At 42.3% G+C, this 18218-nt stretch overlaps 1 protein-coding gene across 1 annotated transcript in view; it reads right to left on the reverse strand.

The window, feature by feature from the left end:
* The window catches only part of KANSL1 (KAT8 regulatory NSL complex subunit 1), a gene marked incomplete in the record, with an annotated part of 533970 nt that overhangs the window by 65104 nt on the left and 450648 nt on the right, over positions 1–18218 (reverse strand). The window contains 1 exon segment of the mRNA XM_053713685.1: positions 13917–13971. Coding sequence (XP_053569660.1) covers positions 13917–13971 — 55 coding nt within the window.

The following is an 18218-nucleotide window of genomic DNA, read 5'->3' on the forward strand; positions in this document are numbered from 1 at the left end:
AATTTGCCCCCTCTATAACCTCAGACTGAGGAGCTCTTACCCTACCGGACCAGGAGGCACCACTAAAAAATGAAGGAAGTCTCCTCTGAACAACTAGATTACTTCCCCTCATGCAGAGGACGATTCGATCGTCAGAAAATAACAGCCGCATAGAATAATCCCTCACAGCAGTAAACTCTGCTCTTCAAATGAAGTCGGAGGAGCGGAGAGTCACGTGAGTGGATCAGCTTAAAACCAAATTTCACCACATACAAGCTTGCATTTCTGAGGGAGATCGTTACACTGACAAAATATTGAGTAACTATCTTTCCCCTCTCACATCCCCTGAATGAAGCTGCTATTCCACCAATAAAGACTTCAAACTCCTCACTAGGCGTACAAATGCCTGTAACCCTTGAGCCTATCTCACTCCCTTCATGCTGCCATAAGGAGGGAAAAAGAAAATTTATGCTTACCTGATAAATGTATTTCTTTTTTGACACAATGAGTCCACGGATCATCTTAATTACTATTGGGAATACCACTCCTGCCCTGCAGGAGGCGGCAAAAAGCACCACAGCAAAGCTGTTAAATATCACCTCCCTTCCTTCCCAACCCAGTCATTCGACCGAAGAAAAGGAGAGAAAGGAAGTAACAAGGTGCAGAGGTGTCTAAAGTTTTGTACCTACCACCAGTGTATCAAGACCAGGGCGGGCCGGGGACTCTGTGTCAAAAAAGAAATTTATAAGGTAAGTATAAATTTTCTTTTCTTTTTAATGACACGATGAGTCCACGGATCATCTTATTTACTATTTGGAATCAATACCCAAGCTAGAGTACACAGATGATACAGGAGGGACAAGACAGGGAACCTAAACGGAAGGCACCACTGCTTGAAGAACCTTTCTCCCAAAAGCAGCCTCAGAAAGTGTCTCAAATTTGTAGAATTTTGAAAAAGTGCGAAGAGAGGACCAAGATGCAGCCTTGCAAATCTGTTCCACAGAAGCTTCATTTTTGAAAGCCCATGAGGAAGCAACAGCCCTTGTGGAATTAACCGTAACTCTCTTTGGAGGCTGCTGTCCAGCAGTCTCATATGCAAAAGGTATGATACTCTTCACCCAAAAAGAAAGAAGTAGCCGTAGCTTTCTGACCCCTACGTTTTCCCGAGAAAACCACAAATAAGGCAGAAGACTAACGAAATTCCTTAGTCGCCTGCAGGTAAAACTTTAAGGCAGGAACCACGTGCAAATTGTGCAAAAGCCTTTCCTTCTGGGAGGTAGGATTAGGACAATGAAGGAACAACAATCTCCTGATTAATGTTCCGATCAGAAACAACTTTAGGAAGAAATCCTAACTTAGTAAGTAAAACTACCTTATCTGAATGAAAAATAAGGTAAGGAGACTCATACTGCAAAGCCGAGAGCTCTGACACTCTGCGAGCAGAAGAAATAGCAACAAGGAATAAAACTTTCCAAATAATATCTAAGGAATGCATAGGCTCAAATGGAGCCCCTTGAAGAACCTTGAGAACTAAATTAAGACTCCACGGAGGAGTAACTGGCTTAAACACAGGCTTAATCCTGACCAAGGCCCAACAAAAAGACTGTACGTCTGGAACATCTGTCAGACACTTGTGTAGCAAGATAGATAAGGCAGAGATTTAGCCCTTTAGAGAACTTGATAATCCTTTCAACAAACCCTCTTGGAGAAAGGACAAAATTCTAGGAATCCTAACTCTACTCCACGAGTAGCCCTTAGATTTACACCAATATAGATATTTACGCCATATCTTATGGTAAATCCTTCTAGTTACAGGCTTACGAGCCTGAATCATGGTCTCTATGACCGAGTAAAAAAAAAACCCGCTTGGATAAAATTAAACGTTCAATCTCCAAGCAGTACGTTTCAGAGAAACTAGATTTGGGTGAAGGAAGGGTCCTTGAATTAGAAGGTCCTTCCTCAACGGTAGTCTCCACGGTGGCAGAGACGATATGCCCACCAGATCTGCATACCAAATCCTGCGGGCCAAGCCGGTGCAATGAGGATCACAGAGGTTCTCTCCTGCTTGACTCTAGCAATGACCCGAGGAAGAAGAGCAAACAGAGGAAATATGTATGCTAGATTGAAGGTCCAAGGAACCGCTAGGGCATCTATCAGTTCAGCCTGGGGGTCCCTGGACCTCGACCCGTACCTCGGGAGCTTGGCATTCTGTCGAGATGCCATGAGATCTAATTCCGGCTGACCCCACTTGAGAATCAAGCTGGAGAACACTTCCGGATGGAGTTCCCACTCCCCCGGATGAAAGGTCTGCCTGCTCAGGAAGTCCGCCTCCCAGTTGTCCTCCCCTGGGATGTGGATCGCCAACAGACAAGAATGGGCCTCCGTCCACTGAATTATTTTGGATACCTGATGATTGACATAAGCCACTGAAGTTATGTTGTCCAACTGGAACCTGATAAACTGGACCGAGGCTAACTGGGGCCAGGCCAGGATCGCATTGAAGATCGCTCTCAGTTCCAGAATGTTTATGGGGAGAACAGACTCTGACTGAGTCCAAGTTCCCTGAGCCTTTAGGGTGCCCCAATTTGCTCCCAATCCTAGAAGGCTGGCGTCTGTTGTCACAATCACCCAGGATGGTCTGCGAAAGCAGGTCCCCTGAGAAAGATGATCCCAAGACAACCACCATTGAAGCGAGTCCCTTGACTCCTGCTCCAGTAGTATTCGAGGAGACAAATCTGCATAATCTCCATTCCACTGCCTCAGCATGTCTAACTGTAGAGGTCTGATGTGGAACCAAGCAAACGGGATGATGTCCATTGTTGCCACCATCAGCCCGATTACTTACATGCATTGAGCCACTGATGGCCGAGGAGTGGACTGAAGAACTAGACAAGTATCGAAAATCTGTGATTTCCTGACTTCTGTCAGAAAAATCTTCATAGATATGGAATCTATTATTGTTCCTTAAAAAAGAAACCCTTGTGCCTGGCACTAAGGAGCTCTTTCCTAGATTAATCTTCCAACCGTGAGATCGTAGTAAGGACAACAAAGTTTCCGTGTGTGATCTTTCTTGTTGAAGGGATGGCACCTGGTCCAGGATGTCATCCAGATATGGCGCCTCTGCAATGCCCCGTAAGCGAATCACCGCTAATATCGAACCCAGAACCTTTGAAAAAATTCTGGGAGCTGTGGCAAGACCGAAGGGAAGAGCTACGAATTGGAAGCGTTTGTCTTGAAAAGTAAACCTCAAACTTGTGATGATCCTTGTGAACGCAGGTACGCGTCCTTTAAATCCACAGTTGTCATAAACGGACCCTCTTGGACCAAGGGGAGAATGGAACGAATAGTTTCCATCTTGAAGGACAGTACTCTGAGGACTTTGTTTAGACTCTTGAGATCTAAAATCTGTTTGAAGGATCCCTCTTTTTTGGGGACCACAAACAGATTGGAGTAAAATCCCAGACCCCGTTCCCGATTCGGAACAGGAACTATCACTCCCATGTCTTACACAGCGTAAGAACGCCTCTCTTTTTGTCTGGTCTACAGATAATATTGAAGGCAGAAACCTGCCTCTGGGAGGAAAACTTTTTAACTCTATTTTGTATCCCTGGGACACTGTCTACTGCCCAGGGATCCAGAACATCTGGAGCCCAAGCCTGAGTGAAGGAAAGTCTGCCCCCTACGAGATCCTGTCCCGGATCGGGGGCATGCTCTTCATGCTGTCTTAGATTCAATAGCAGGCTTCTTGGATTGTTTTCCCTTATTTCAAGACTGATTGGGTCTCTATGCAGGCTTAAACTGTTCCTGCTTGGAGGCGGAAGAGGAAGAATTTACCTTGAAATTTCAAAAGGAATGAAAATTACTTTGACGTCCCTTTTGTTTGTTTCTCTTATCCTGTGGGAGAAGATGACCCTTACCTCACATATCAGAAATCTCTGCCAAGCCCGGCCCAAACAAGGTCTTCCCCTTGTAAGAGATCGCTAAAAGGTTTAGACTTAGACGACACATGCACAGACCAAGGTTTTAACTATAAGGCCCTGCGAGTTAGAACAGAGAAACCTGAAATATTTGCTCCCAGCTTGATAACTTGCAGGGAAGCATCCGTACTAAAGGAATTAGCTAATTTAAGAGCTTTTATCCTATCCTGGATCTCATCCAGAGGAGTTTGTCCTAATAGCATCGGACAACACATCAAACAAGTATGCTGCCGCACACTGGTGACGGTAGCAATGCACACGGCTGGTTGCCACTGTAAACCTTGGTGCACACACATCTTTTTGAGCAACCCCTCTAGTTATTTATCCATAGGATCTTTAAACGCACAACTATCCTCTATGGGAATAGTAGTTCTCTTGGCCAGAGTGGAAACCGCTCCTTCCACCTTGGGGACTGTTTGCCAAGCCTCCTTGACCGCGTCGGTATGGGAAACATCTTTTTAAATATAGGAGATGGAGAAAAAGGGATACCCGGTCTCTCCCACTCCCTAGTAATGATCTCAGAAGCTCGGTCTGGCACCGGAAACACATCTATCGAGGTTGGAACTTCAAAATATTTGTTAAGCTTACTGGATTTTTTAGGATTAATAACGACCGTGGAGTCGTCCAATGTAGCTAAAACCTCCTTAAGTAGAAGACGGAGGTGCTCTAGCTTAAACCTGAAACTACTTCAGTATCAGTAAGGGGGATTACACTGTCAGAATCTGAAATTTCACCTTCAGATGCTACCGCAGTATCCTACTCAGGCTCCTGGGAGGGAGCATCTACAATAGCAAGAACTCCATCAGAAACCTCACCTACTGAATGTCTGGTTTTCCTCTTACGCTTTCCTTACAACATTGGAAAAGCAGACAAGTTGACAACGCATCTGAAACTGCAGAAGATATGAGGGAAGCGATGTCTTGTAAAGTAACCCCTGTAGGAGTTAGAGGAAGAGCAGGACACTGCTTGCGAGGGCGGTAAACCTTGGGACGCTTGAGGAGAAAGCTGCGGCATAGATTGATCTTTGGCATTAGACTCCTGAACAACATCCTCTTTAGTAAATGATGGTTTAGCAAAAAAGTTTTTCCCTGTAGCTTAAAGTCCTCAATACATGAGGAACAAAAAGGGATTGTTGGTTCCACATTGGCATCAAAGCATAAAGAACAAGTGACAGCTTGCAAAGCCTCTTGGTCCATCTTAACTTCACAATAGGTCAAAAAATTTGGCAATTTTTGAACAAATTTAAAAACGGAAAAAAAAACAATTTATGTAAGAACTTACCTGATAAATTCATTTCTTTCATATTAGCAAGAGTCCATGAGCTAGTGACGTATGGGATATACATTCCTACCAGGAGGGGCAAAGTTTCCCAAACCTTAAAATGCCTATAAATACACCCCTCACCACACCCACAATTCAGTTTAACGAATAGCCAAGAAGTGGGGTGATAAGAAAAAAGTGCGAAAGCATATAAAATAAGGAATTGGAATAATTGTGCTTTATACAAAAAAATCATAACCACCACAAAAAAGGGCGGGCCTCATGGACTCTTGCTAATATGAAAGAAATGAATTTATCAGGTAAGTTCTTACATAAATTATGTTTTCTTTCATGTAATTAGCAAGAGTCCATGAGCTAGTGACGTATGGGATAATGACTACCCAAGATGTGGATCTTTCCACACAAGAGTCACTAGAGAGGGAGGGATAAAATAAAGACAGCCAATTCCTGCTGAAAATAATCCACACCCAAAATAAAGTTTAATGAAAAACATAAACAGAAGATTCAAACTGAAACCGCTGCCTGAAGTACTTTTCTACCAAAAACTGCTTCAGAAGAAGAAAATACATCAAAATGGTAGAATTTAGTAAAAGTATGCAAAGAGGACCAAGTTGCTGCTTTGCAAATCTGATCAACCGAAGCTTCATTCTTAAACGCCCAGGAAGTAGAAACTGACCTAGTAGAATGAGCTGTAATCCTTTGAGGCGGAGTTTTACCCGACTCGACATAGGCATGATGAATTAAAGATTTCAACCAAGATGCCAAAGAAACGGCAGAAGCTTTCTGGCCTTTTCTAGAACCGGAAAAGATAACAAATAGACTAGAAGTCTTTCGGAAAGACTTAGTAGCTTCAACATAATATTTCAAAGCTCTAACAACATCCAAAGAATGCAACAATTTCTCCTTAGAATTCTTAGGATTAGGACATAATGAGGGAACCACAATTTCTCTACTAATGTTGTTGGAATTCACAACCTTAGGTAAAAATTCAAAAGAAGTTCGCAACACCGCCTTATCCTGATGAAAAATCAGAAAAGGAGACTCACAAGAAAGAGCAGATAATTCAGAGACTCTTCTGGCAGAAGAGATCGCCAAAAGGAACAAAACTTTCCAAGAAAGTAATTTAATGTGCAATGAATGCATGGGTTCAAAAGGAGGAGCTTGAAGAGCCCCCAGAACCAAATTCAAACTCCAAGGAGGAGAAATTGACTTATGACAGGTTTTATACGAACCAAAGCTTGTACAAAACAATGAATATCAGGAAGATTAGCAATCTTTCTGTGAAAAAGAACAGAAAGAGCAGAGATTTGTCCTTTCAAAGAACTTGCGGATAAACCTTTATCTAAACCATCCTGAAGAAACTGTAAAATTCTCGGAATTCTAAAAGAATGCCAAGAAAAATGATGAGAAAGACACCAAGAAATATAAGTCTTCCAGACTCTATAATATATCTCTCTAGACACAGATTTACGAGCCTGTAACATAGTATTAATCACAGAGTCAGAGAAACCTCTTTGACCAAGAATCAAGCGTTCAATCTCCATACCTTTAAATTTAAGGATTTGAGATCCTGATGGAAAAAAGGACCTTGCGACAGAAGGTCTGGTCTTAGCGGAAGAGTCCACGGAAGGCAAGAGGCCATCCGGACAAGATCCGCATACCAAAACCTGTGAGGCCATGCCGGAGCTACCAGCAGAACAAACGAGCATTCCTTCAGAATCTTGGAGATTACTCTTGGAAGAAGAAGAACATTTGAACAATCTGAAGAAATATCTCTGGGTGAAGAGACCATTCGCCCGGATGCAACGTTTGGCGACTGAGATAATCCGCTTCCCAATTGTCTATACCTGGGATATGAACCGCAGAGATTAGACAGGAGCTGGATTCCGCCCAAACCAGAATTCGAGATACTTCTTTCATAGCCAGAGGACTGTGAGTCCCTCCTTGATGATTGATGTATGCCACAGTTGTGACATTGTCTGTCTGAAAACAAATGAACGATTCTCTCTTCAGAAGAGGCCAAGACTGAAGAGCTCTGAAAATTGCACGGAGTTCCAAAATATTGATCGGTAATCTCACCTCCTGAGATTCCCAAACTCCTTGTGCCGTCAGAGATCCCCACACAGCTCCCCAACCTGTAAGACTTGCATCTGTTGAAATTACAGTCCAGGTCGGAAGAACAAAAGAAGCCCCCTGAATTAAACCATGGTGATCTGTCCACCACGTTAGAGAATGTCGTACAATCGGTTTTAAAGATATTAATTGAGATATCTTTGTGTAATCCCTGCACCATTGATTCAGCATACAGAGCTGAAGAGGTCGCATGTGAAAACGAGCAAAGGGGATCGCGTCCGATGCAGCAGTCATAAGACCTAGAATTTCCATGCATAAGGCTACCGAAGGGAATGATTGTGACTGAAGGTTTCGACAAGCTGAAATCAATTTTAGACGTCTCTTGTCTGTCAAAGACAGAGTCATGGACACTGAATCTATCTGGAAACCCAGAAAGGTTACCCTTGTCTGAGGAGTCAATGAACTTTTTAGTGAATTGATCCTCCAACCATGATCTTGAACAACACAAGTCGATTCGTATGAGATTCTGCTAAATGTAAAGACTGAGCAAGTACCAAGATATCGTCCAAATAAGGAAATACCACAATACCCTGTTCTCTGATTACAGACAGAAGGGCACCGAGAACCTTTGTAAAACTTCTTGGAGCTGTAGCTAGGCTAAACGGCAGAGCCACAAACTGGTAATGCTTGTCCAGAAAAGAGAATCTCAGGAACTGATAATGATCTGGATGAATCGGAATATGCAGATATGCATCCTGTAAATCTATTGTGGACATATAATGCCCTTGTTGAACAAAAGGCAAGATAGTCCTTACAGTTACCATTTTGAACGTTGGTATCCTTACATAACGATTCAATATTTTTAGATCCAGAACAGGTCTGAAGGAATTCTCCTTCTTTGGTACAATGAAGAGATTCGAATAAAACCCCAGTCCCTGTTCCAGAACTGGAACTGGCATAATTACTCCAGCCAACTCTAGATCTGAAACACATTTCAGAAATGCTTGAGCTTTCACTGGATTTACTGGGACACGGGAAAGAAAAAATCTCTTTACAGGAGGTCTTATCTTGAAACCAATTCTGTACCCTTCTGAAACAATGTTCTGAATCCAAAGATTGTGAACAGATTTGATCCAAATGTTTTTGAAAAAACGTAACCTGCCCCCTACCAGCTGAGCTGGAATGAGGGCCGCACCTTCATGTGGACTTAGAAGCTGGCTTTGCTTTTCTAGAAGGCTTGGATTTATGCCAGACTGGAGATGGTTTCCAAACTGAAACTGCTCCTGAGGATGAAGGATCAGGCTTTTGTTCCTTGTTGAAACGAAAGGAACGAAAACGATTATTAGCCCTGTTTTTACCCTTAGATTTTTTATCCTGTGGTAAAAAATTTCCTTTCCCACCAGTAACAGTTGAGATAATAGAATCCAACTGAGAACCAAATAATTTGTTACCCTGGAAAGAAATGGAAAGTAGAGTCGATTTAGAAGACATATCAGCATTCCAAGTTTTAAGCCATAAAGCTCTTCTAGCTAAAATAGCTAGAGACATAAACCTGACATCAACTCTGATAATATCAAAAATGGCATCACAGATAAAATTATTAGCATGTTGAAGAAGAAGAATAATATTATGAGAATCATGATCTGTTACTTGTTGCGCTAAAGTTTCCAACCAAAAAGTTGAAGCTGCAGCAACATCAGCCAATGATATAGCAGGTCTAAGAAGATTACCTGAACACAGATAAGCTTTTCTTAGAAAGGATTCAATTTTCCTATCTAAAGGATCTTTAAACGAAGTACCATCTGACGTAGGAATAGTAGTACGTTTAGCAAGGGTAGAAATAGCCCCATCAACCTTAGGGATTTTGTCCCAAAATTCTAATCTGTCAGACGGCACAGGATATAATTGCTTAAAACGTTTAGAAGGAGTAAATGAATTACCCAATTTATCCCATTCTCTGGAAATACTTCAGAAATAGCACTAGGAACAGGAAAAACTTCTGGAATAACCACAGGAGATTTAAAGACCTTATCTAAACGTTTAGAATTAGTATCAAGAGGACCAGAATCCTCAATTTCTAAAGCAATTAGTACTTCTTTAAGTAAAGAACGAATAAATTCCATTTTAAATAAATATGAAGATTTATCAGTATCAATCTCTGAGACAGAATCCTCTGAACCAGAAGAGTCATCAGAATCAGAATGATGATGTTCATTTAAAAATTCATCTGTATAAAGAGAAGTTTTAAAAGATTTTTTATGTTTACTAGAAGGAGGAATAACAGACATAGCCTTCTTGATGGATTCAGAAACAAAATCTCTTACTTATCAGGAACATTCTGAACATTAGATGTTGATGGAACTGCAACAGGTAATGGTACATTACTAAAGGAAATATTATCTGCATTAACAAGTTTGTCATGACAATTAATACAAACTAGAGCTGCAACAACTAATCGTCATAATCGATAATAATCGATTATGAAAATAGTTGTCAACGAATCTCATAATCGATTAATCGATTAGTTGGTTTGCAATTAGTTGGTCTGTGCACAACACCAGCTGCTTCACTCCAATGAACTCCTGCATATGGTATTGTGTTTTATGGTTATGTCCTTAGCCTAAAGGATGTTTACAGACGTATACTTTTTACTTTTTCAGGACAGCATAAGTTTACAACTACCCCTGGCTTATGTGCAACCCAGATATAATAGTCATCATTTGGATTGTTTATATTAAATCAGGTGATTTGGAACTATGCTTTTCATGATATAGTGCCAAGCTTGTTGTTTACACCTTGCCCCTAGATTGATGGGACTTATTTAAATTGATGTGCACTATTATCTGTTTGCACAATTATTAGCAGATCGCTTGCTATTGCTGATTATATGTACTGTATAAATAAATGTGTAAGGCTTTGTCCTGTTATTGATATACAGTCCTTAGCGCTTCTGATTTTGTTTTTTATTGTTTTTAATATTTTTAATAAATTGTGATATGTACCAGATTCAACCTTTATAAAGTATATATTCGTTATTTTTAGAGCGGACTAGATATTTCCCCTAACCTTATTGCTGGTTATTTACCATTGCATATAGATAATCAAGATATTTTTATGTTAGAATGAAGTCAAGGGTTACTTTGAGAGGCCCCTTGCCAAGGTAGAAAACACTTCGCATTGGTGAAGAGCTAACAAATATAAATATCCCACGTTGGTGAAATTGGCAAAACCCTACTTATACATCTCAAGAACCTCAACGCCATCTGAGTGCCTCTTCTCTGCTGCAGGAAATATAGCTGCAAACAGAGAACCAGCCTTAGCCAGAAGCATGTGGACATGTTGAGATTTTTGCATTTCAATGCAAAGTTTCTGAAAGAGTGAATAACAGAATGTTATTAATAGTGATAGTCTAACTCTTTCTAGTTCTACCTCTTTTCAAACAGTTTGTGGTTTTGTTTTGTTTAATTATAAAACTGTGCTCTGTTGCTTAAAAATTGAAGAAACAGTTGTGTTAATGTAAAGTTTTAGTCTGAAGTTTATATTTGTAACACTCAATATGTGGATTTTATTTAAAACATAGAAAACTATTATTGATTCTCTTTTTATCCGATTAGTCGATTAATCGAAAAAATAATCGGCCGATTAATCGATTATGAAAATAATCGTTAGTTGCAGCCCTAATACAAACAACAGCTGGAGGAATAGCTACCAAAAGTTTACAGCAGATACACTTAGCTTTGGTAGTTCCAGCACCAGACAGCGATTTTCCTGAAGTATCTTCTGACTCAGATGCAACGTGAGACATCTTGCAATATGTAAGAGAAAAAACAACATATAAAGCAAAATTGATCAAATTCCTTAAATGACAGTTTCAGGAATGGGAAAAAATGCCAATGAACAAGCTTCTAGCAACCAGAAGCAAAATAAAAAAGACTTAAATAATGTGGAGACAAAAGCGACGCCCATATTTTTTAGCGCCAAATAAGACGCCCACATTATTTGGCGCCTAAATGCTTTTTGGCGGCAAAAATGACGCCACGTCCGGAACGCCGACATTTTTGGCGCAAAAGAACGTAAAAATTGACGCAACTTCCGGCGACACGTATGACGCCGGAAACAGAAAAGATTTTTTGCGCCAAAAAAGTCCACGCCAAGAATGACGCAATAAAATGAAGCATTTTCAGCCCCCGCGAGCCTAACACCCCACAGGGAAAAAAAGTCAAATTTTTAAGGTAAGAAAAATAATTGATTCAAGTGCATTATCACAAATATGAAACTGACTGTCTGAAAATAAGGAATGTTGAACATCCTGAGTCAAGGCAAATAAATGTTTGAATACATATATTTAGAACTTTATAAACAAAGTGCCCAACCATAGCTTAGAGTGTCACAGAAAATAAGACTTACTTACCCCAGGACACTCATCTACATGTTTGTAGAAAGCCAAACCAGTACTGAAACGAAAATCAGCAGAGGTAATGGTATATATATATATAAGAGTATATCGTCGATCTGAAAAGGGAGGTAAGAGATGAATCTCTACGACCGATAACAGAGAACCTATGAAATAGACCCCGTAGAAGGAGATCACTGCATTCAAAATAGGCAATACTCTCCTCACATCCATCTGACATTCACTGCACGCTGAGAGGAAAACCGGGCTCCAACCTGCTGCGGAGCGCATATCAACGTAGAATCTAGCACAAACTTACTTCACCACCTCCATAGGAGGCAAAGTTTGTAAAACTGAATTGTGGGTGTGGTGAGGGGTGTATTTATAGGCATTTTAAGGTTTGGGAAACTTTGCCCCTCCTGGTAGGAATGTATATCCCATACGTCACTAGCTCATGGACTCTTGCTAATTACATGAAAGAAAACACGTTACTGTCTCTTTAAATGTTAAAACGTTTAACTTTTTTTTTTATTACTACAGAATTATAAAATGGGCCTGCAGAACACCTCTACACCTCAGCAGTACTTTGCTGAGGTGCCTACCTGTATGAAGAAAAGACCCTCACTGCATAACAGGAGCTGTAAGAACCGGAACTCTGCAGGCTAAGACACACATCCAATTCTCTGAAGGATTTCGTTGCCTCAACCAGAGATGCAGAGCAGAAATAAAACTAGCGCTACCTCTATAATAAGTGCGCAGTTACCACAAACAGGAAAGGACGCAAGAAAAGGCGCACAATGCTTTCCTAGAACCGCCCATTGTGGGCGTGCCAAATTCAGCCATCTCCCGGTCGCGTGTAATTAATAAAAACGTCGGGAGAGGAAAACTACCAACAGCCAATGTGATCAGCCCCAGTGCCTGCGCCGTTACTGTCCAAATAAAGTGCCCATTCCCTACGAGTCTCTTTATTCCCATATGAGTCAAGTACCTCTGTTTCTGAGAACAGTCCCCCAGATACTAAATCCGCACTTACCTCCTCATCTGCCCGACAGTAAAGGCAGCTCCCATGTTTAAGAGGTCCTCTCCCTCCTATGGACCTGTGACAAAGTAAAAGACTGAGTAAGATCCCTCAGTTTTTCAGAAGTAGGGCAGCGTATGGGAGGCACAGTCAGAACTATGTCCCACAAGTTCCCATTGCTCTAAAGCCACCACTGCTCTACTAAAGAGACTGATATGGACTACGGCTACACCCCAGGACAAAGCAGCACAATCCTGTACTACTTTAAAATAATAAACTCTTAATAAAAGAATCTTTTTCTAACACCTAATTTACCACCTCCTTGCACTTAACGTAGACAAAGAGAATGACTGGGTTGGGAGGGAAGGGTGGTGATATTTAATAGCTTTGCTTTGGTGCTCTATGCCGCCTCCTGCAGGGCAGGAGTGGTATTCCTAATAGTAATTAAGATGATCCGTGGACTAATTGTGTCATTAAAAAGAAAGTTAACCTCTTATCCACCAGAGCAGTCCATTAATATGACCCCTTAAAGATAGGAGATATTTGTGTCCCAAATAAAGATCCACTTGATAAGCCCTCAAAGTGCTTGCCCTCAGTACCTAGAAGGCAAATGCACTTACCTCTGGATCCAGCTGCAAGGCAGGTACCGCGTCCTAGGTGTGACAGACGCACCACCTGTGTCAGGGACCTGTAGACAAAAGAGTAACCAACCCTGGCTTTCTATAAAGGGGTAGCAATAATGTTAGAAATAAAGCAAAGACAACTTTGCCGCTTTCTAACTGCTAATAGCCACCATTACTCTTACTAAAAAGATTGACATGGACACAGCATAGCCCCAATCCTTGCTTGCAGGGAAACGTACCCATAAAAGGATTAAATATCTTCAGACACCTTCTTAGCACATCTTCCATTGACAGAGGCAAAGAGAATGACTGGGGGTTATGGGTAAGGGAAGTGACACATAACAGCTCTGCTGGGGTGCTCTTTGCCTCCTCCTGCTGCAGGAGTTAAATATACCACTAGTAAATGGAATGAAGTTGTGGACTCTCCATGTCATAGGAAAGAAAATACATTTATATAACAATTAATGAGTGCAAAGCTCTACAACACAGAACAGGACAAGAACATAAACCATTAAATTATCGTTAAGGGAGCAAAAAAACAAACACACACAAAAGACAACACAAGGTCCCACCTCTGGGTCGCTCCCAAACAAAGGTTCTCTTTCTTTAGGATCCACCACACGCCAGCTGTAGACACAAAAGGATATTTAGTACACACTGTAAACACAGTTAAACCGTCTAACAGGAATAAATTAATTTATTTCATGGTGACAAGAAACCACAAGCAGTTACGTATGAGATATACATTCATGCCAGGAGAGGCAAAGTTTCCCAAAGCTCAAAAGCTTATAAATGCCACACACACACACCACAGTTTCACGAACAGCCAAGTAGTGAGATGTTTAAGGAGTAAAAGCGAACGAGGAGCAGGAAAAAAACAGAATTTATGTTTACCTGATAAATTACTTTCTCCAACGGTGTGTCCGGTCCACGGCGTCATCCTTACTTGTGGGATATTCTCTTCCCCAACAGGAAATGGCAAAGAGCCCAGCAAAGCTGGTCACATGATCCCTCCTAGGCTCCGCCTACCCCAGTCATTCGACCGACGTTAAGGAGGAATATTTGCATAGGAGAAACCATATGATACCGTGGTGACTGTAGTTAAAGAAAATAAATTATCAGACCTGATTAAAAAACCAGGGCGGGCCGTGGACCGGACACACCGTTGGAGAAAGTAATTTATCAGGTAAACATAAATTCTGTTTTCTCCAACATAGGTGTGTCCGGTCCACGGCGTCATCCTTACTTGTGGGAACCAATACCAAAGCTTTAGGACACGGATGATGGGAGGGAGCAAATCAGGTCACCTAGATGGAAGGCACCACGGCTTGCAAAACCTTTCTCCCAAAAATAACCTCAGAAGAAGCAAAAGTATCAAACTTGTAAAATTTGGTAAAAGTGTGCAGTGAAGACCAAGTCGCTGCCCTACATATCTGATCAACAGAAGCCTCGTTCTTGAAGGCCCATGTGGAAGCCACAGCCCTAGTGGAATGAGCTGTGATTCTTTCGGGAGGCTGCCGTCCGGCAGTCTCGTAAGCCAATCTGATGATGCTTTTAATCCAAAAAGAGAGAGAGGTAGAAGTTGCTTTTTGACCTCTCCTTTTACCGGAATAAACAACAAACAAGGAAGATGTTTGTCTAAAATCCTTTGTAGCGTCTAAATAGAATTTTAGAGCGCGAACAACATCCAAATTGTGCAACAAACGTTCCTTCTTTGAAACTGGTTTCGGGCACAGAGAAGGTACGATAATCTCCTGGTTAATGTTTTTGTTAGAAACAACTTTTGGAAGAAAACCAGGTTTAGTACGTAAAACCACCTTATCTGCATGGAACACCAGATAAGGAGGAGAACACTGCAGAGCAGATAATTCTGAAACTCTTCTAGCAGAAGAAATTGCAACCAAAAACAAAACTTTCCAAGATAATAACTTAATATCAACGGAATGTAAGGGTTCAAACGGAACCCCCTGAAGAACTGAAAGAACTAAGTTGAGACTCCAAGGAGGAGTCAAAGGTTTGTAAACAGGCTTGATTCTAACCAGAGCCTGAACAAAGGCTTGAACATCTGGCACAGCTGCCAGCTTTTTGTGAAGTAACACAGACAAGGCAGAAATCTGTCCCTTCAGGGAACTTGCAGATAATCCTTTTTCCAATCCTTCTTGAAGGAAGGATAGAATCTTAGGAATCTTAACCTTGTCCCAAGGGAATCCTTTAGATTCACACCAACAGATATATTTTTTCCAAATTTTGTGGTAAATCTTTCTAGTTACAGGCTTTCTGGCCTGAACAAGAGTATCGATAACAGAATCTGAGAACCCTCGCTTCGATGACATCAAGCGTTCAATCTCCAAGCAGTCAGCTGGAGTGAGACCAGATTCGGATGTTCGAACGGACCTTGAACAAGAAGGTCTCGTCTCAAAGGTAGCTTCCATGGTGGAGCCGATGACATATTCACCAGATCTGCATACCAAGTCCTGCGTGGCCACGCAGGAGCTATCAAGATCACCGACGCCCTCTCCTGATTGATCCTGGCTACCAGCCTGGGGATGAGAGGAAACGGCGGGAATACATAAGCTAGTTTGAAGGTCCAAGGTGCTACTAGTGCATCCACTAGAGCCGCCTTGGGATCCCTGGATCTGGACCCGTAGCAAGGAACTTTGAAGTTCTGACGAGAGGCCATCAGATCCATGTCTGGAATGCCCCACAGTTGAGTGATTTGGACAAAGATTTCCGGATGGAGTTCCCACTCCCCCGGATGCAATGTCTGACGACTCAGAAAATCCGCTTCCCAATTTTCCACTCCTGGGATGTGGATTGCAGACAGGTGGCAGGAGTGAGACTCCGCCCATTGAATGATTTTGGTCACTTCTTCCATCGCCAGGGAACTCCTTGTTCCCCCCTGATGGTTGATGTACGCAACAGTTGTCATGTTGTCTGATTGAAACCGTATGAACTTGGCCCTCGCTAGCTGAGGCCAAGCCTTGAGAGCATTGAATATCGCTCTCAGTTCCAGAATATTTATCGGTAGAAGAGATTCTTCCCGAGACCAAAGACCCTGAGCTTTCAGGGATCCCCAGACCGCGCCCCAGCCCATCAGACTGGCGTCGGTCGTGACAATGACCCACTCTGGTCTGCGGAAGGTCATCCCTTGTGACAGGTTGTCCAGGGACAGCCACCAACGGAGTGAGTCTCTGGTCCTCTGATTTACTTGTATCCTCGGAGACAAGTCTGTATAGTCCCCATTCCACTGACTGAGCATGCACAGTTGTAATGGTCTTAGATGAATGCGCGCAAAAGGAACTATGTCCATTGCCGCTACCATCAAACCTATCACTTCCATGCACTGCGCTATGGAAGGAAGAGGAACGGAATGAAGTATCCGACAAGAGTCTAGAAGTCTTGTTTTTCTGGCCTCTGTCAGAAAAATCCTCATTTCTAAGGAGTCTATTATTGTTCCCAAGAAGGGAACCCTTGTCGACGGAGATAGAGAACTCTTTTCCACGTTCACTTTCCATCCGTGAGATCTGAGAAAGGCCAGGACGATGTCCGTGTGAGCCTTTGCTTGAGGAAGGGACGACGCTTGAATCAGAATGTCGTCCAAGTAAGGTACTACAGCAATGCCCCTTGGTCTTAGCACAGCTAGAAGGGACCCTAGTACCTTTGTGAAAATCCTTGGAGCAGTGGCTAATCCGAAAGGAAGCGCCACGAACTGGTAATGCTTGTCCAGGAATGCGAACCTTAGGAACCGATGATGTTCCTTGTGGATAGGAATATGTAGATACGCATCCTTTAAATCCACCGTGGTCATGAATTGACCTTCCTGGATGGAAGGAAGAATTGTTCGAATGGTTTCCATCTTGAACGATGGAACCTTGAGAAACTTGTTTAAGATCTTGAGATCTAAGATTGGTCTGAACGTTCCCTCTTTTTTGGGAACTATGAACAGATTGGAGTAGAACCCCATCCCTTGTTCTCCTAATGGAACAGGATGAATCACTCCCATTGTTAACAGGTCTTCTACACAATGTAAGAATGCCTGTCTTTTTATGTGGTCTGAAGACAACTGAGACCTGTGGAACCTCCCCCTTGGGGGAAGCCCCTTGAATTCCAGAAGATAACCTTGGGAGACTATTTCTAGTGTCCAAGGATCCAGAACATCTCTTGCCCAAGCCTGAGCGAAGAGAGAGAGTCTGCCCCCCACCAGATCCGGTCCCGGATCGGGGGCCAACATTTCATGCTGTCTTGGTAGCAGTGGCAGGTTTCTTGGCCTGCTTTCCCTTGTTCCAGCCTTGCATTGGTCTCCAAGCTTGCTTGGCTTGAGAAGTATTACCCTCTTGCTTAGAGGACGTAGCACTTTGGGCTGGTCTGTTTCTACGAAAGGGACGAAAATTAGGTTTATTTTTGGCCTTGAAAGGCCGATCCTGAGGAAGGGCATGGCCCTTACCCCCAGTGATATCAGAGATAATCTCTTTCAAGTCAGGGCCAAACAGCGTTTTCCCCTTGAAAGGAATGTTAAGTAGCTTGTTCTTGGAAGACGCATCAGCTGACCAAGATTTCAACCAAAGCGCTCTGCGCGCCACAATAGCAAACCCAGAATTCTTAGCCGCTAACCTAGCCAATTGCAAAGTGGCGTCTAGGGTGAAAGAATTAGCCAATTTGAGAGCATTGATTCTGTCCATAATCTCCTCATAAGGAGGAGAATCACTATCGACCGCCTTTACCAGCTCATCGAACCAGAAACATGCGGCTGTAGCGACAGGGACAATGCATGAAATTGGTTGTAGAAGGTAACCCTGCTGAACAAACATTTTTTTAAGTAAACCTTCTAATTTTTTATCCATAGGATCTTTGAAAGCACAACTATCTTCTATGGG

Source organism: Bombina bombina, chromosome 5, assembly GCF_027579735.1.
Source record: "Bombina bombina isolate aBomBom1 chromosome 5, aBomBom1.pri, whole genome shotgun sequence".
In the NCBI taxonomy this organism is placed as follows: Eukaryota; Metazoa; Chordata; class Amphibia; order Anura; family Bombinatoridae; genus Bombina; species Bombina bombina.